A 20449-nucleotide genomic window follows, 5' to 3' on the forward strand; every position below is an offset into this window, starting at 1 on the left:
TGGCGGGGGCGGGGGAGCTGTCCTGAGGGAACCAGCCAGGGACAAGTAGTCCTAATCATTGCCTAAAAGACTCATTTCTGAAACTTGCTCCTTTGAGGATCATACATTCCAGACCATGCACATTCCAGATCCAAGCCGTGACACCTGTCATCATTTTTTTGTGGGAGTTAGGATGCTTGAGTGGGTTTCCAATTTGCAACCAAATTGCAAGTTTGTTGCTAAAAGGCCAACAAATCTAAAAGGGGGGGGGGGAAGCACCTTTATTTGAATTTCGTTAACTTCTACTTAAGTGAACTTTTAAAAAATCACGTGTGCATAAGTTTTTTCTCCAGTTCCTTTCTCCACTTTTCTATAGGCAAGTGTTAGGGTCCTCCCGCCCCCGCCATTTCCGCTTCTTGACAAACAACCCTCCATGACCTCCTAGGTACCTGCTCCGCTCCCCAAGTATGAAAAGCCTGCAATGCGCCACCCCTCTTCTCCCAGACACAAATCTACTTCAGAATGCCCCCGGGTTTCCACGCTCCTCAAAGGACCAAAGGGACGCTGCTTCCGCCACAGCGCAGTTTTGCGCAGGCGCACCACGCCAACCTTAGAGACTCCCACAAAGGCGGTTCGCGGAGCCGGAAGTAAACGAGCACCCGCAGGGACTAACGGTAGAGCACTACATTTCCCGGCGTGCCACGCGAAGCGTAGCCTGAGTCTGGGTAACCGGTCCCGGACTACATTTCCCGAAGGGCCACGCGAGGCGATGCCCACGGCGGGACAAACGGTCGTGGACTACACATCCCGACGCGCCGGGAGAGGCGGTACCAGCGGCCGGCTGAGGGCGGGCCGACGCGGGAGCTCCGGACGTGAGGCATGAGCGGCGCCCTCCCTCGGCCCGCGCGCGTTCTGCCGCCTCCCCGAGTGAGGGTCGCGCGGCACGGGGCCTAGCGGCGGGCATCCGAGGCCTCGGCGTTCTCAGGGTCAGGTGCGGCCGCGCCGGGCGCCGGGGAGGGCGGCCGCCGCCATGGAGGTGAGCGGGCCGGAAGACGACCCCTTCCTATCGCAGCTGCACCAGGTGCAGTGCCCCGTGTGCCAGCAGATGATGCCCGCCGCGCACATCAACTCACACCTGGACCGCTGCCTGCTGCTCCACCCCGCGGGGCACGCGGAGCCTGCGGCCGGGCCGCACCGCGCCGGGGAGCGGGCCAAGGGGCCCTCGCCGCCGGGCGCCAAGCGGCGGCGGCTGTCGGAGAGCTCCGCGCTGAAGCAGCCGGCCACCCCGACGGCGGCCGAGAGCAGCGAGGGCGAGGGCGAGGAGGGCGACGACGGCGGTGAGACTGAGAGCCGAGAGAGCTACGACGCGCCGCCCACGCCCAGCGGTGCCCGCCTGATCCCCGACTTCCCGGTGGCCCGCTCCAGCAGCCCCGCGAGGAAGGGGGCGGGCAAGAGGCCGGCGGCTGCGGCCGCCGCGGCGGGGAGCGCGTCTCCGCGCAGCTGGGACGAGGCGGAGGCGCAGGAGGAGGAGGAGGCGGGGGGCGACGGCGATGTCGACGCGGACGCGGACGGCGAGGACGACCCTGGGCACTGGGACGCGGACGCCGCGGACGCCGCTTTCGGGGCCAGCGGCGGGGGCCGCCCGCACTCGCGGGCGCTGGCGGCGGAGGAAATCCGGCAGATGCTGGAGGGCAAGCCGCTGGCCGACAAGATGCGTCCTGACGCGCTGCAGGACTACATCGGGCAGAGCCGGGCGGTGGGGCAGGAGACCCTGCTGCGCTCGCTCCTGGAGACCAACGAAATCCCCTCGCTCATCCTATGGGGGCCGCCGGGTTGCGGCAAGGTGAGTGCCGTCCTGGCCGCGCGCCCCGTGCGTGGATGGCGCTAACGGTCATCGGGTCGTGGGTTCAGCCCTCCAAGAACTCGCCCAGCCCAGGGATGGTGTAGCCTAGGGGCCTCAGGGGCGGTCTCAGCTAGGGCACTGCCAGGTCCGCGAGCGGAGTCCGTGATGGGCGTGAGAAAAGTCACACACACCCCTTCCCCCACCCCGATTCCTGGATGTTTTCAGAAGGAAGATGTCTACGAATTCCTAGGTTCACGTGAAGAGTCGAACTCGGGATTGAAGTTCGCTTCACATTGCTTCAGTTTCCCGCCCCTCCCTCTGATTTTTAGTGACCCAATTCTCAAAGAAACAGTATGCGACAAAAATTGTGAAGGGACATTTCTGTATCACACTTGTCGTATGTTTAACTGTTTTTCAGAACTAATTTGAAAAACGCCTTTGTGCACATCATTTTCATCAAGAATTTTCCATAACTATGCTTATACTGCTTTGCTTACACTGTTTAGAGAAAAAGCATCAGTGCCTTTTGGTCTTTGGTTCCATGTACATTCATTAGGGATTAGCAGAAGTGCAGAAGAGGACACTTAGGATATTGTGGGTCTAGAGAACTTGTCATTGGAAGAACGTTTGAGAAAAAGTTACTGAGGTAAGCCTGGTAAAAGAGAAACTAAGAGGTGCTTAACTATAGGATGCTATTCTGTCCCCAGAAAGAGGATGGATAATGAATACCAGTGAATGACAGAATTTTGGGATCAAGATTATAAAGAGGTCTTCTATTTTTGAGGTTCAGACTCCATATACAGGATATTCGCTTTGCTTTCCAACTTCATCTCACACAACCACACCTCATTACTCCAGTTCCTGGAATGCAACTTGCTCTTTTTGTGTCTCGTTTGTATTCATGCCTTCCCTTCGGGCATAAGTCAGATGTATTTCAAATAACATTTTTTTTGTGTGCTGGGGATTGAACCCTGGGCCTTGGCTTGTGCTAAGCATATGCTCTACCACTGACCTACACTCCCAGCCTCCAGATGCATTTTATGATGATGGTAGAATTATTGATATCTCTCCCCATGGATTAGTTGTTTAGGGGATTGAGCAGTAACATTCATAGTATTGTCAAGTCTTTACATAAGATCATGAGAAGGGATAATCAGTTATTGAAGGTCCCAGACAGCCAGAAAAAAGGTCTTCAGGGAGATGAGTGAGTCATAGATTTTAGTGCAAGAGATTTACTGGACCAGGCTGCTCATTGAGGTGACTGGTGATCAGCTGCAAGCCTTGGTGATTCCAAAAGGCAAGTAGGCTGCAATTTGGTAAAGAAGCCCACAGTGTCTAATGATGCAGTACAACTTTTAGAAAATAAAGTGCCACCTTTCCAGTCAGGAACACATATGTTCCTTTAATTAAACAATCTTCCCCTTTTCTTTATTCCCTTTCTTAGTACTAAAGGACTAACAATAGTAATACTTATGATAGCATATGCACATTTACTGAATACTCAGTAAGTGCCAGATTCAGAGTGAACAGCACTCTCCCTGGTTTGTTTTCTGATGAGTGCTAACAGTATCAATGTGCCGTTAATGTCCCAGAGTGAACATTCAGAAGTGGTATGCCTTCTTCTCAAATACTAAGTGGTTTTGTTATTGGTCTCTTAACTCAAAGGCTCTTTCACTTTTCTTTTCTCAACCACTTCACTGAGATATCCATTCTAGTTGTTCTGGAATCAGTTCTACACCTAGTTCCTTCAGCTGTAATACTTCTGACTGGAGTAGGGAGAATTTTCTCTTCCCTTTGGTAAGAGGTCACAGCTGTCACCCAGGCTCTGCTAAATCAAGACAGCCTCTCTTTACTCAGATTCCTAAGATCTTAAGAGTCCCCAAAAAAGGAATCAAAAAGAGTGAAGGACAAAGAAAAATAGGTCAGGATTAGCCTAAGTTTTAGCTATTTTCCTGTTTTATTTAAATGTTGGTTTGTTCATTGTTTAAAAAAAAAAATGTTAAGACTTTGCTCTGTTATTCCAAATGTTATTTGTCTCTGACCATTCTTGAGAGTTCAAGTTGCTTGGTAATGCTCATGCTGATTGTGGCACACATAACTGCTAAACTCTCTGTCTTATTAGCTTTTCAAACTGTGCATCATCTTTTCTAGACCACCCTGGCTCATATCATAGCCAACAACAGCAAGAAACATAGCATAAGGTTTGTGACTTTGTCTGCAACAAATGCCAAGACAAATGATGTGCGAGATGTCATAAAACAAGCTCAAAATGAAAAGAGCTTTTTCAAAAGGAAAACCATCCTTTTTATTGATGAGATTCATCGGTTCAATAAATCTCAGCAGGTATATTAACTTCCTTTTTTCTCTTTTGGTCATTGTGTACATCAAGTAAAATAAAAAGTATCAGGTCACTTTTTAAAGTATAAAATGCTATACAAATGCTAGGGAATGTTACCATTATTAACTATCTACAAAGAAGCATAGGCTTGTCAACCCATATCCTTCCAACCTGTTTCCCCACGCTTTTTCTTAGTATGTTTTGATAACAAGAAAATGATATTTGATAAATGAAATGATTAGTATATCCCTGAGCTGTCCATATCAGAAAAACTATTTTGGATCAAGTTTGTAATTTTAAAAAATTTTAATCTAAAATATCAGGAATCATTGTAAACATTTGATTTTAAGATCATTGTCTTTTTTTTTTCTCTCCACTGTATTTTCAAAATTAAAGAGTATGTTTTCTGTGCCTTTAGGCTCTCACAAGTCCCCTTGATAAAAGATTGCTGTTTATTTCAATGAATTTCAAAAGTGAAAGTTCACAATTTATTTTTATAACAAATCCACTTTTTTTCTGAGTAGACATGATAATATTTTTCAGGCATATTTTTTCCTGATTTATTTTGTTGCAGCTTTTTACCTGTAGTTAGGATTTCACAAAATCTATTAGCTTTTCAAGTTTCATATTGGACATTGACACATCTCAGTATTTCTTCATAAAACTGGTGATTATATATTCACCAAATTTGTTAGGAAGAGTAACAATCTGAGTCCATCAGTGGAAGAGGATTTTGGAGTTACTAATTAATGTTTCCATATTTTCTTTCTTTTCTCTAAATAAGTAGTTGATATGATAAGCTATATGCCAGTTCAGCCATACTTTTCTAAGAAGTTGTTTATGTTGAATCCATATTAGAAGTCTACCAGTCAGAGACCAGCCTTAGACACTGGCATCCCAGAAGTCATGTTTTGAACTTAAAAACCAAAAGTTGTACTTTACTAAGTGTTTTATCCATATTCAGTGAACATGCTGTAAAAATAAAATTAGGAAAATAAGAAAATGGATAGTTAACTTACATAGGATTCCGGAGGTGACTATTGACTGGAATCACTTTCTTCTGTTTTCCTCCCATGATTAGGATACTTTCCTTCCTCACGTGGAATGTGGGACGATCACCCTGATTGGGGCCACCACTGAAAACCCTTCCTTCCAGGTCAACGCAGCTCTTCTGAGCCGCTGTCGAGTGATTGTTCTTGAGAAGCTTCCAGTAGAGGCAATGGTGACTATTTTAATGAGAGCAATCAACTCACTGGGAATTCATGTCCTAGACTCTAGCCGTCCCACTGACCCTCTAAGCCACAGCAGCAACAGCAGCTCTGAGTAAGTTGACAGTGTAACGGGTCCTGGGGACTCACTACTCAGAGAATCTCCTGGCAGGGGGCCAGAAAGGGCTGGTTCTCAGCCAGGAGAGAGGTGGGGACAAAGAAGAAATGTTGATCTGCCAGTAATGGAAAAAAAATTTTTTAAAAAGAGAGAGGTGCTTAACTCATACCAAAAGAGTATCTCTGCAAACATATCCTTTCTTTTAAGATGCATTTCCTAGCCTCTAAAGGGTATATCTTTAATCCTTTAGGTTTTAATATTGCTTTGTTATTTTAGTTCTTGGATGTTTGTTTTGTACTAAAGATTCTTTTAGCTCACTGTTTTAAAAACTTGGAAGACTATAGAAAACCTTGTTGATTATTGTAATGATTTTATGTCCCTCATTCAATAGAACAAATAGATATGTATATACATCCTATACCTAATTCAGAACTTTGGAGGTTCTGCTTTTTTCCTTGCAGTTTATTATTATTTCTTAAAAAGTAAAACTTAATGTCATCATAGCCATATAATTGTTTAATTTTGCATACTTGAAAAGCGAAACTCATTTCATTCCATAAAAGTAAAGGAATTTTAACTGAAATAGACATACCAGATGCTGTCTTGTTCTTAGTGATCAGTTTCTACATCATGAATACCATGTTAGTTTATTAATACACCAGGTATATGTATTGTGGATAATCAATTTTATTTCTTGGGTAAGAGGTTTTCTTTATTTGCTTTAGAACATACTCTTCAGAACTATTTGTTCATGTGTTGACTATGCAGTGGAGCATAATCTAGTCAGAGGAGAGGCTGTTACCCACCTCATGCCTGAACTACACAGCTGCTCATGCTGCCCTGAGGCCAAGTTCTGGAGCCACTTTTCTGTGAGGATTAAAGTACAAGGCATAGTTGTAGACTCATGGTTTAGGTTTCAACAGTCTATCCCTATTTGTCTTTCTCCTGTCTCAGATGTAGCTGTGCCTTATGAAAACCTTGAAACATTTGGCCATGGACTCCTGGGCAGAATGAAGTTGCTGCGTTTTATAGTGTAGTTGTGATGGAATGAGTATTAGAAGTGTAGCTACGAAGTATGGAACCTGTTGGTATCAGTCAGATGTGCTTATTGTGGGCCGGTCACTTGTCAGGGTCTCAGTGGGATTCTGCCAGTTCATTGTATTTAGTACAGTTGTCCCTTGGCATCTGCAGGGAATTGGTTACAGGATCCCCCTGCAGATACCATTCACAGATTCTCAAATCCCTTATGTAAAAATGTTTAGTGTTTGCATAAAACATACATACATTCTCTTGTATACTTTAACTCATCTTTAGATTACTTTTAAAAAATGTTTTGAAATTATTTTGCAGTGTTGGAGATTGAACCCAGTGTCTCAATCACTGAGTTACACTCTCAGCCCCTCTTGATTCATTTATAATACCTAGTACAATATAAATGATATGCAGATAATGATTAATCCTATATTGTTTGGGGAATAATGACAAGGAAAAAGTGAACACGTTCAATACAGGTACATTTTTAAAAATATTTTCAATCCAAGATTTGTTGGATTTGAGGATTCAAAACCCATGAATATGAAGGGTCAACTCTATAGCTTTTTGTAATAAAATTTTACAGTGATAGACTCATCAGCATTTGAAAGACAAATTGAAAACGAATGGTAAATTTTTCTAACACTTCTCTGTATTTTTTTCTGCGTACTTGTTATCATAATGTAACTCCAATTTTCATTTATCTAGGGTAATTTTTATTTTATTTCATCATTTCATGGGATTGAGTTATTCAGATAACTTCAGGTTTTCCCCTCTCCCTAGTAACTGCCGTGCCATCATTTAAGTAAAACGAAGAGGTCAGTAGAACTGTAGAGCTTATCCTCGTGAAAAGGATTTCTACATTTTAAAAAATTTCCAGGTGACTTGCATGTTAAAGTTCAAGAGGATCCAATGAAAGAATTAAGATTTCTTTGAGTTACTGAAAATGAAAGATAGGTACAATGGGTCTGTTATTCTAAATCTGCTAAAATTGCATAGAATTCAGAAAATCTTTTCCACTGTCATTTGTTTAGAACTGATCCTAGTTATGACTTCCTTTCACTCTCATTTGCTTTCTCCTGCCTTCCTTGGAGAGCTGGGAAGACAGGAACTTGTCCTTGTTTATATTTGCGCACTATTTCTAGCTTAGTTATGCTCTTGGAAAATGGTTGGTGAATAAATAAACCCTAACTTTCTATATGAGAAAAGTAGTTTCATTGGGGGGAAGGATATAGTACAATATAAAGAATAATTGCCCATGTATCAAGAACTTTTTCTTTGATACTATTGCCCTTTTTAGCAGCAGCAAGCAGAATATAATGAAAGCATATTAAGCTTAGATCCATTAATTGATCTGTTTATTGACAATTCTGACAAGAAGTTGGGAAATGTCATTGACCATATACCTTTTCTTTACAGAAAAACACAACACATTATAAGTGATTTTCTGAAAGAAGTATCTGCCACCCTGAATGCCATGGGCAATTAAAAGTGAATTGTGTTGTCTTTCAGTTATTATAGGTAAAATTTTACTTTCAAATCCCTATTGATTGGCATTAGCTGCATATTCTTCCTCGCGCAGATAAATCAGATTTAGTTACGTTAATCTATCTGGGAGAAAAGACTCTTAACCCCTCCCCCGCCGTAATTACTTTCTCTTTCTGGGAAGCTGTGAGTGTGCATTTGTATTCTTGTGTCATGTTTTGGTGCCCTAGATAGCAACTAAAACATGTACAGAACAATCCTAGATGTTTGAAAACTGTACATGAGAAGAGGTGAGTAGGGTACTAATATGAAACTGAGAAAGCTGCTACGTAGACCATTCTTGATTGTACTTGAGGAATTGTAAGATTGTGAGTTTTTAAGAAAGTTATATAATTGTACATTCCCATTAGAGTGAGCTAAAAGTATACTTTTGTGTCAGGGTTGCTGGGGATTGAACAAGGACCTTATAAATGCTAACTGCACTTTACCACTAAGATACATCCCTGGCCTGAGTGTTCTTTTGAAAACAATTTCCCTCCTATATTTATTTGTTCAGTATAATTTGAAGGTTCTGCCTTTACTAGGCATGGCTAGGTGTTGAAAAGTACATTACTGTGCCTGAGGAGAGCATATGATGTGATAAAGGCCAGATGAGCAAATCAGCTTACAGTGCCATGCTGTGATCAAGCTGTACACAGGGCATGGTGGGATATAAGAGACATCTGAAATATGTGAAAGCAAGCATTTTGCCTCCTAGATGAGGGGATGCTGAGTTGAGTTTTAAAGGACAAGCAGAATTTAACTGGATGAAATAGAAAGCTCCTTATCTGTGCCATAGTTTTCTGGTTTGTGTGGCTAATCAACAGTTTCTGTGTATTTTGCTCTCTAAAAGAATTTGGTCACATGATACAGTGAAACGTGCTATCTGTGCTGGATTAATTTTGGAGGCAGGAAAAAAATCCATAGTCTCTGGTATGATTAACTTGTGCTGCTGAAGATGAAAAAGTAAAGCAGCATTTAATCATCCTGCACTACTTGCTGCAGTAAGAATTGTAGTTCCCAGATCACAGGACACAGGCATATTCAGAACACCCTTTCTGAAGAAGAAACTTTTTGTGGACCAGAGAAGCATGACTCTGGACATGAAGAGGGTGAAATGAGAAGCCATAATTGCCCTTTAACTATATAGATAGGCAGGTCCAAATTGAAGTAGCATCTGTCTCTTCGTAGGGTACTGAGTTGGGGCTTTTCTTTAATTACCTAGAGAGAGGAACCCTCAAACAAGATGGCTATAGAGTTTTTTACATTGTTTGTTTTTTCAATAAAGGTTTAAATTGTTTTGCCTACCTCCAAAGTAATCTTTTCTTCTGCCGAACAGAAAAGACAGTGGAACACTGACATAGAAAGTACTGGCCAGAGTGAATTGTGGGTATAGAGTAGATTTTAATAATAAAAAAAAGTATACTTTACTATAAGGTAAATAAGTACACTAATATAACTGTTAATATAAAGAAAAAAAGGTAAGTTAAAACAATGCTTTTAAAATTAACCACAGGGAAGTGGCACATGCCTGTGATCCCAGTAGCTTAGGAGACTGAGGCAGGAGGATCATGAGTTAGCCTCAGCAATTTAATTAGGCCCTAAGCAACTTGGTGAGACCCTGTCTCAAAACTTAAAAAATAAAAAGGACTGCAGATGTGGTTCAGTGGTTAAGTTCCCCTGGGTTCACTACCTGGTACAAAAAAATAAATAAATCTGCAACCAGAAACAGACCTTGTATTAGTTCCCTGTGACTGATGTAACAGATTACAACAAACTGGCTGGCTTAGAACAGTAGAACTTAACTCTCACCGTTCTGGAAGCTAGGACCAAATTCAAGGTGTCAGTAAGGCTATAACCCTCCACAGGCTTCCTTCAAGCATCTGGTGTCTGCTGGCATTTCTTAGCTTCTGACTGCCATCTCTGCTTCCATCTTCTTGTGACCTCTATGTCCTTGTCCTTGTGTCTTCTTTTCCTGTCTCTTATAAGAATATTTGCCATTGGATTTAAGATACACCTTAAATCCAGGATGATCTCATCTTGAGATCCTTAGTTCTGCAAAGACCCTATTTTTAAATAAGGTCACATCCACAGGTTCCAAGAATTAGGAATTAAATCTTTTGAAGGTCACTATTGAATGCACTGTAGAACCCTACCAGGTATATAGTATGTTTTTGGAAAGACATGTACCTCCATGGGATTAAACAGAAAGATGACATCTGTGAAATATGTTCTGTCTTTGTGAATAAAGTTTTGTTTTTTTTCAGTTTCATTCTGGTTATCATGGATACAGCAGAGTTTGGGGCTCAGCTTTGAAGATTTGCAATTCTAGAGAGTATGCTATTGAACATCTGATTCAAATGATTCTCATTAGTGATAATAACAATAGCTAATGTTTATGGAATGCTCCTGATGTGGCAGTTAGTTCTTTGAGCATTCTGTGTGTCTTTTGTAATCCTGAGTACAGCTTTGCAAAATAGGTATCATCAGCTTCTTTTATTAGAGGAGGAAACTGAGACAGAACAAGGTTAAGTAATACGCTCACAGTTACTCAGTTTGAATGACATGGAACCAGTTTTAAAGAAAGGTTGCCAACTATTAAGCAACCTGAGTTGCTAGAAGGAGCCTAGGCACCAAGGTAAAAGGGGATGAATGCTGACCGTGAACATTATCATCCTAACCTTTCTCTGTATTCTTTGTTTAAGGACAACTCTGTATTAATTTGTAAAGGATTCAGTACAAAAGATCCCATCTATAATGTAGCAGGTGTGCCTTTTAGCCAGATATGCACAGCACATTAATTTGGGATGTATTGTGTCCAGGGTCTGACCCTGGAGATTTGGGAATCAGTAAATCGGTAGTATGGTATCCACATCTGTATTTAAGGAAAGTTCTATAACCTGATGCATATCCCTGGTTGAGAACCACTTTTTAGCAGTTATTATCCTGACCGTGTAATGTTCAGTTTCTTTTAGTGAAGGAAATTCAAGGAGTTTGTTTTGTAATTTAGGGAGGGAGAGCTTAACAAACCCATCTTTGTTCTTTTGTTCTGCAGTGAAGTAACAGGTACATTTTCACTTTCTTTACTCCTACTTAAACATCAGCCATGTAAATAACTGTCTCCAAATCCCAATATCCTCTACCAGAAGAACATCGTACAGAATGCTCCAGGCCCCTGGAAAAGAAAGGGAAAGGAGGAGGAAGCTTTCCATATTCTGTTAAGATCAGAGCATTTCTCCTTACTCACTCTGTTTCATCTCTAGATTGTATTAACCAGGAATATAATCTTTCCCAGTGAATTTATTTTAACTATTTTCCCTCTTATTATGAAAAGGGTTTTTACTACCCTATAACAATATAATTTACTATCTGTTGCTTATTTCTTTGTAGGATGCTATGAAAGTTTGGACACTGTCCCCAAAGTAGATTTCATCTCATTTAATTCTTGCTACCTTTGAAGGTACTTTCCAAATGCAGAATATTTTTTAAGTTTATACTTAAAATAAAAAATAATGTTAAATTCTCTAACCTTAGGGATACCCTCTCAAGATACTTTAGTAATTACTGTTTGCTGAGAGGTCAATGCTTGACTTGAGTTCTCTCATCTGTTCCCCGTTCTGAGGTCTCAAATTTTAGTACATGAAGTTTGAGTAGCTTGTTTTTCATACCATTATTAAGTATGTAGTGTGATACCAGTTTAGCTTAAATTACATGTAAGGTTAGTGGTTGAACAGCTGGTTTGATCATAAAGGAAATTATCATACCTGTTATTGTCTTAGGTGATGGAGTTAGGGATTCTGTTTTGTTTTCTAGATTTTTGTATGATTTTTTTAGAACAAGTATGACTTTGAGATAATGAGAAAATCGAAGTTAACCTATTCACTGTGCAATAATTGAATGTCTGTTATTTAGTAGGCACTGAAAATACAAAGAAGTAATGAAACCTGATTCCTGTCCTTGTGCTCAGCATTTAGTGGGGGTGGAGAGATGACATGGTGATGAACAACCCAACTCATGTTTTAGATGTCAGATAGTTCAGTATGTCAGAACTGATTAGGACTCCTACTTGTACTCCTTTTCTTCCCTCAGTTGTCCTGAAGACTTTGTTGCTAGGAAGCTTTCCAAGGAAATGGAAGGTGGAAAAAAGATGTTCAGGCAGTTTTACCCTTGACACCCACCTCAGGCAGTATGCACTTGATCTCAGAGACAGCTGCTGGTCCCTCCTTTATACCTCTTTAGTATGTATTCTATTGTTTTCTTCTAAATCATCTTCCAGAAAATCCAGTTTGTGGTTGAGAAATGATCCATCAACTTTCCAAAGTGCCAATAATGTGATCCTGGTATGTGTTTTGGATGATCTGTTGAGTTCACTGCTGAGAAGATGCTGCCCTTGGAAGGAAAGGAGATGAGTCTCTGAGCTATAACCAGCGGTCCGAAGCCAGACAGTTTTCTTGAGTCTGAGGAGAGTGTGTTCTTTTATAAAGTTAAGTCAAGCCAGGTATTTTATATGTGACGAGGCCCACAACAAATAACTGTAAATCTTGTCCACCTTTGGTAGGTAAGGGAATAAGATTAGACAATCTTCATGACATTGGGGATATATCTTTGAGTGAAATGCAGATTGATGTTACTCAAGTTATTCTCCAGGCTAAGTTGTGGGTGGGTGTATGATAAGGAATTCAGTGTAAGGAATTTTGTGTTAAACCCAGCAGACAACCTAATCCTCCAGAACACTTCCTTAACCCATCCCAGTTGGCACCTGTGTGTTGTTTTTCAGGGAGCTGATTTAGGAGGACAGTCCTGATGGACTTATTAATTATTGTGTAGATATTTTTAGTTGAAGGTTAGTAATGACATGGGTGAATTGTATATTTGAAAAATTACTTTTTTTTTTTGCAGCTCAACCAGGAATTAATAAGACTTGTAAGTAATGAAATATGTTTGATAACTAGTCAAGATGAAAATCAGATCTGAAAACTAATCATAGTTAGATCTTCTTATGGAGGTCTGAACTTTGGAATGTGTTCATAAATTTTGGTTCTGACATTTGAAGAGAGGTTAGGTGATTGGTACCCCAAGTCCCACCACTGAGTTCTGGCAGTCTTCTAATCATTTCCCAGGCTAGTGAACTCTCTGCTACCCATGTAGATTTTGTATGATTAATACCCACTCTGAAATGACCTACTGCTCTTCAAAATTGTCCTAGGTCAAGATTCCAGAGACCTTCTAGGTCCTCCTGTGCCCAGGGGACTGAGGATCTTGTTTATTGTTTGTAAAATGAGGGAGTTGAACTGCCTGATCTGGACCCTTTCAGAGCTAATATTCTGATGTGATGTGGTCTCTTGCCTACGTGGAAGGAGTCTAAGCATTTTTCGTGTCATACAGATGTGGGTTGCCATATGCTATAATGAGGTGCTAATGTTTTTAATAAAATGTTCACTGTTCTGTAGTGTAGAATCAGAGAGCCCATTTGTCAAACAGTGACTTCCCAGGACATTCAATATCTGTTTCACACATGTTTATGTGAGTGAACTTGCAGTGAGATACACTCGTGGCTCATAAGATACAGTGTAATACTCCCCCGGCTCATGGGACACAGTGAAATGCCCTTTTGGCTTTTAAGATCTCAGTGATGCTTCTGACTTTTAAGATCTCAGTAATGCTTAACCACGTTAACTGTGTGAGTTCAAAACAAGAGATGAAAGCCTTGAACTAAGGTGGTTTTTCAGTGACCTTACTAGAAGTTCAGGTTCATTAAGGTATGCTACAGAATGAGAAATGTGTAACTTGAGAGTGACAATAACTAATGCTGATTGTGTTCCAGGCCTTCCGTGTTTATAGAAGATAAAGCAGTAGATACTCTGGCTTATCTCAGTGATGGGGATGCCCGAGCTGGCTTGAACGGACTGCAGCTAGCAGTGCTGGCCAGGTTAAGCTCCAGGAAGATGTTCTGTAAGAAGAGTGGGCAAACCTATTCTCCCAGTAGAGTTCTGATCACTGAGAATGATGTGAAGGAAGGTCTCCAGCGATCCCACATCTTATATGACCGGGCAGGTGAGTAACTGAGTAACTGAAATATAGAAAAAGCAAAACTGTAAGGAAATAAGTGTGCACACCTGCTCATTGCCAGGCATCTGACCTTCTGCTGGGTCCAAAGCATGACCCAGGTTCTCCTTGGGTCTGCATTGATAATGGAATTAATGCTCCCAGACAGGGCTGACCTTTCTGAAGAGACATAAAACAGGAGCTACCCTGATAAGAATCAAGAGGAATTTGGGTGGTTTGAAATTGCAGGCTCCCCCTTTGTCTTAAAATCGTTAGATATTTTCTCATTACTTTCTGGTAGCACCTTATAGAGTACAAGCACTTTTGAAAGCCTGTATATTCAGTTGACAGTAATTCCTATAATCATTTGCAAAGGCAATAAATAACAAGAGGACTTTTGCTTAGTACTAATGACTTAGTACTTTACCTGAGTGTTAAAAATCCTTAATTTCTAGAGTATAACCTAAACACTGAGTTTACATGGCTTTCGATATTTTTATTTTGCAGTATTTTCTTTGAAAATCTAATTTTTCAGTGTGTATTTGTTTACAGAGAACTACATTTAGAGACAGATAATGTCAGCTTTTATTAAATCTGTGAACAGGCAGTATTAAATGAAAGAATGGCACATTTGCATCTTTTTATAAAAAAAGTCAGATGAAGATAACTTACTGCAGATAGGCTGAACTCCCATGCTGGAACACTTTTGTGTCTCTAAACACAGTCATATTGCAGTAACAGTGGAATAGAATTTCTATACCTTTAAAAGTTCTCCCAGAAAAGGAAGCTGATAATTGAACATTCCATGTCTCATGTTGGCTGTGCCACATCTCTGAGATTTCATTGATGATGAGAGTCCTTTTTATTGACTGGAGAAGTGGTGGAGGGGCTTAAGAATACCTTGGTTCCAGGCACAGCCTCTTAGTGAGTAAAGGGGCTCACTGCACAACCTTGGGAGAGTCATCGAAGCTTTTTGCCCTTAGTTTCCCTCAACTGATGGTAATGTGGGCATCAGTTAGTACTAAGGACACATTGGTCATGTTGAACACAAGTCCCATCTGCATTTTGATGTGGACCTGCCTCCCAGCAGGGGCTCTCTCACATGGCCATCTCTCCCCTACATGAGTGTCATGTCAATGCTTAACAAGACTGAAAAGTAAATGTCTAGATATAGAACGCTGCTTTGCTTTTGGTCAAATACAAAAATAAGAGAAAACAGAAGTTTTTCAGAAGTGAAGGAATTACTACATGGTGGATTCTCCCTTGCTTCTGGAGGTCTAACAGCAGTGGTCTTTTTCTCCCCTCTTGTAGGTATCCCAAAGGAGGCTTCATTTTGACTAGATCATTCTTTCATATTTAATCACACTGTCAGTTAAAATCCATGTAATATGACATTCTCCAAATAACCTTAGAGGATAGTTTACTAATATCCTCATTTTGCAGATAACAAAAACTTGGCTTGGTTCATAAAGCTAGTGGTAAAACTGATCCTCAAGTCCAGGTCTGACTGGTTCCCAAAATAATTTTCTTCCCCACTGTTCATACTTCCACTTCAGGCACGCTGTACAGTCACTGAGCTTGCCCTAGAGCATGTTCCCTACAAGAAATCATACTTGAAAGTGTCTAATCCTGGGGATCCATGACCATGGGGATTGCCTTTAGTTTTTTGCTCCCTTAAGAAGAGCTAGGGGCAGTGGATGCCTCTTAATATGATGTCCAACAGCTTTGAGAACCCTATAGTCTATGTCTTCCTAATATCAATGAGCCCCCTCTACCCACACCCCATTCTAGAGTGTCTGCTATACAGAGGATCCACAAACAGGTATAAATAGAATTCGTGTACTTGAGAAATGTTCTCATATAGACTCTTTCATAAATAAGGATTATAGAAGCATTGACCTGGAAACCTGTTATCTTAGACTTTTATAACTGATAAAATGAAGAACCCATCCCATAGTTGTTATTATTTATTTTAGTGTTGCTCACTAGTTTATTGTACCCACAATAGGAACCAGTAAATAGTTCAGATAGTCATGTATCAAATTGAAGAAATAATCCAAATGAGAATAAATTTTCTTTCATGCATTGACATCAAGGTAATTATAATGTAAACTTTTTTAAAGCAGTGTATAATGAAAGCAGAAGTATAGAATAATAGTAGAATCTAAAATACAGTGTTTCTATAGTGCTTGCTTGCTCTGTGCCAGACATGTATTTATTTAATATAACCCTGTGAAGTGAGTGGTCTTGGCAACCCCATTTTCTAGATGAGAACACCGAGACACAGAGGATTAGGAATATACCCATGGCTGAGTGACTGGCGAGTTTAGGTTTCAAGCCCAAGCCACCTAGCCCAGGTGTCCATGTTCTGGCCCACATACCTGTGGGAATTACCTCTCACATTGACCCAGTAAAGCTGGGAGGAGTTGAGTAACCTGCGTCGAGGAGATAGAAAGTGAACTAGAGGTGGTTTCTTTCATCCCTCCAGATCCATGTGTTTGACCAGGCCTGCCCCAGTTCTCTCCACTCTAGGCTCTGCCTCACAGAGGAGCAAAGCATAGGGTATCAAACCATGAGGATCACTCAGTACACTTTCCCAGCCAGTGTCCATGACTGACTTTACTAGGGAAACCCTGGCAGAGGGGGCACTCAGTTTGTCCACAGAAATCCAATAATGTTAATATGTCGATTTGTCCCAAGCCTCCTTGAAAACAAGTTGCTGAGGTTTTGCCATCTGCCTTTTGGGACTTTCCCCCTTGGTAGGCCAGGGGAGTTTCTTGTTGCTTGCTGTCATCTCCACCTGAAGACCAAATGTCATCTGAACAGACTAGTCAGCTTCTGGGATTTGTTCCTGGGGCCCAAAATCTGTGACTGGCAGAACAGTCTTATTGTTCATATGGGCTTGTGATGAAGAGATGCACCAGGTGCTTCTCTGGAAGGACTCAAGAACACCCCCTAACACACACACACCCCTTTCTCATAAGAGGGGTATCCTCTCTTTGTACTTAATAAAGATGGACAGGAAATTGTGAAACATGTACAAATACTACTGCCTGTTTTTTAGAATCATTTGCGCTATGATTTCCTGACTTTCTATGTGTTATTCCTAAAGCACATTTCATTGATTTGTTTACCTCGTTAAGCCAGGCTAAAAATGGTGAGGGTGGGTCTTATCCCATTCAGAGTGAGATCTTTTAGTCTGTGCCAGTTCTCTAGGATCCTGCCACACAGGTGTCCCTACACTGAGGCTGTGGTTTAAATGATCACAGGCTTCAGATATCAGGAAGGCAGCTGGAAACAACACTGAGGAACAAATGGGCTGTGACAGCTGCCCTTGACACTTGACTCTCCATCCTGAAGGCTACAAGCAGGCCCATGGTCTGTTTTCCTCAAATAGACTGCAGAGACATAGGATGGAACCAGAATGTGAGACTGTCCCTACCTCCCCTCTTGTCTGTGATAAATTCACTGTGATAGAGACTACTTTCAGAGTAAATGTCCCTATCCCCTTCAGCTTTGTGTTCCAAGCTTCATCCTCTTCCTCTGAACAGGACTAGGCCACCAAACAAGCATCCTCCTACCTAGTGCAGTTTGAGGACAGCTGTCAATTCCACTCTCCTCAGCTTCCCTGGGACCTATGTTAGTGCAGCCTTCCTTAAATCAGCCAGTCACAAAGCTGGCTTGGGGGGCCTCTCCTGAGTGGGTGCCCTTCTGTGGTGTGCAGGAGAAGAGCACTACAACTGCATCTCCGCCTTGCACAAGGCCATGCGGGGCTCCGACCAGAACGCCTCCCTCTACTGGCTGGCACGCATGCTTGAGGGAGGAGAGGACCCACTCTATGTGGCAAGGAGGCTGGTGAGGTTTGCCAGTGAGGACATCGGTGAGTGTGACTGAGGGTCCCAGAGCCCCAATTTATGTTGGGGGGGGGGGGGACAGGTGGCATGAGGGAGGGAGGAGTGTGACATCTTTTGGCCTAAGGATGTCATGGAATCATGTGGAACAGGCAAGAGAAAATAAGACTTTCTGCGGGAGCTTAGTTGTTTATTTCTTGGTGTGTATGTGCTTTTCTATTTCCTTTTCAGGATGTTCTTTCAAATATGAGTGGTTATTCAGAATATTAAAATAAAAGAGATACTTTTTCAATTTGCTTTTACAGCCAGGTGTTGAGGTTTTCGTTGGACAGTTCCTGAGGTAGAAATGGAAGACTCTGGACACCATTTAAAGACAAAGATCAGAACAGATTTTTTTTTCTTTTTTGGTCTTTGTAAACATTTTGTTTTTAACATACCCATCCTTGTGGATGTCTTCATGGCGTTGTCCCTTTTGGTGTTTGTAATATATAGTCTCTTGTTTTTCCTACTAGTAGATGTAAAATTTTTACTCACAAGGAGGCAGTTCTGGATACCACACAGTTACCACTCAGTAAATATTTCTTGAATAAGTTCATCTGTTTTGCTAAATGGGACTGTTTTGGTCACCAAGTCTATAAACAGTTGTGGTCTCTGGTTGCGGCAACACGCGGACAATTGGGAATGATAGTGTGTGTTGTGACTTAACTCCTTTGTCTCTCTGTGTGTGTGACAGGTCTGGCAGACCCGTCTGCATTAACACAAGCAGTTGCTGCCTACCAAGGCTGTCATTTTATAGGCATGCCCGAATGTGAGGTAAAGTAAACAGCTCCCATCTTTACAAATCCTTTCTCCTGTGTTCCAACCCTTGATGGATTTGAATACATATCCTACTTTCACTATTGATGTACAGGGGCCCACTGAATATGTGGCTTGACTTTTGAACTCCCATTGTGTAGAAACCTAGGCTCTAGAGAGATCAAACCTTCCGTATGGATGAGGTTATAAATTCAAACTCTCTTCAGGAGTCCCAAGGTTCAGAGAAAGTACTCCAGTTTTCCTGGAGGACAGAAAGGTTGAAAAGGAGCTGAAGAGGAAGCCTCTGTGGGTTCACCTCCAAACAGCAGCTTTTTGTTAATCTGTTTTATATCTTGAGGGTTTAAGAAAAATTTGACTTCACAAGATGTTCTTCATTTTAAAAAAATGAGAAGCACTGATCTGACTTCTCTCTCATTCACAGGAATTTCTTCTCTGGTTATCCAGGCTAGGCAAAAAAAATGGGGATAAAAAAGCATGGTGGGAATCTTTTAAAAACTAACTGGCAATATCTTTAAAGCACTCTGCCAAACAGAACCTTTCTGGCACCTTCCTGGTAACATGTCCTTCTGTATCCTAGGTGCTTCTGGCCCAATGTGTGGTCTACTTTGCAAGAGCCCCAAAGTCCATTGAGGTGTACAGCGCCTACAACAATGTCAAAGCCTGCCTGAGAAACCACCAGGGCCCTCTGCCCCCGGTCCCCCTGCACCTGAGGAATGCACCAACCAGGCTGATGAAGGATCTGGGCTATGGCAAAGGCTACAAGTACAACCCCATGTATAGTGAGCCTGTGGATCAGGAATACCTGCCCGAGGAATTGAGAGGAGTCGATTTCTTCAAGCAGAGGCGGTGCTGACTCTTAGGCAGTGACAGCAGAAGGATGCTCTTTATTGAGGGGGAAAGAGTAACTGGATTGTAAAGTTGGTTGCCTGGTGGAAGTTAAAACAGACCAACATTTTGTGCCAGAAATTTAAGAGTTCCATAGGTGGAGGCGGTTACTTCAACTAAATGTGTAACGTTGAAATTGTGTTCATTTGCACTCTGTGCAATGGTTATGCTTATGAAAATATCTGGCAGCTTTGTGCAATGAATTAATGTTATAAGGAATTATCTATTTTGTCATAGTATTTAAGTCATAATGTCATTTCAGAATTCAGTTCAGTAGGATTTTTTTCTTTAAAAATGTATATTCTGGGTAGTTCCAATTGGTTAAAAAAATGTAATTGTGATTTAATACTGCATAGTGTTTTGGGTATTTTTTTTATATGCAAAGGTCTTATGAGCCAATAAAACTATTTCAAAGTACTCTTCAGTTCTTAAATGTTTTTCCCACCTAGGATGGTGGGTGCCAATGTTTGTCACCATTGCATTTCAATAGATAGATACTGTAAATGAGAAATCATCATAGATAAGAAGATTGGAAAGCTTGGGAGAAGTTAATCTGTCTTTCTGAAAATAAATTTTAATTTTTTAAAGAACTGCATACTCATAGTTTTAAATGACTTGTAAGATCCAGTAATACCTGGCCTATTCCTCCCCACTTCCTTCTCACAGCCCTGTATTTCTAAATAATTCCTGTTTTACTTCATGTTTCCTGAAGTTAAATATGTCATTGCCCTTTGCTTTGTGTTCATTGTATCTACTGATACTTCTTGTCTCAGTCACCATTATGTGTAGATTCTCATGAGGATGGTCCCT

At 41.5% G+C, this 20449-nt stretch overlaps 2 protein-coding genes across 2 annotated transcripts in view; one reads left to right on the forward strand and one right to left on the reverse strand.

Annotated features, from left to right (window-relative positions):
• Positions 1-5284, reverse strand: part of MYLK4 (myosin light chain kinase family member 4) — a 104915-nt gene extending 99631 nt beyond the window's left edge. The window contains exon 1 of the mRNA XM_079148403.1: positions 5180-5284. Within this exon, the coding sequence (XP_079004529.1) occupies positions 5180-5235 (56 nt within the window). The 5' untranslated portion in view covers positions 5236-5284. The remainder of the gene's footprint in view (positions 1-5179) is intronic.
• WRNIP1 (WRN helicase interacting protein 1) lies at positions 855-20234 on the forward strand. Its single transcript, XM_079148411.1, has 7 exons — positions 855-1822; positions 3974-4165; positions 5242-5483; positions 13867-14096; positions 17812-17967; positions 18672-18751; positions 19332-20234. The coding sequence occupies exons 1-7, from the start codon at positions 1010-1012 to the stop codon at positions 19605-19607; spliced, it is 1989 nt and encodes a 662-aa protein (XP_079004537.1). The 5' UTR covers positions 855-1009; the 3' UTR covers positions 19608-20234.
• Positions 20235-20449: the final 215 nt, after the last annotated feature.

The sequence above is a fragment of the Sciurus vulgaris genome (assembly GCF_902686455.1).
Source record: "Sciurus vulgaris genome assembly, chromosome: 7".
Lineage (NCBI taxonomy): Eukaryota > Metazoa > Chordata > Mammalia > Rodentia > Sciuridae > Sciurus > Sciurus vulgaris.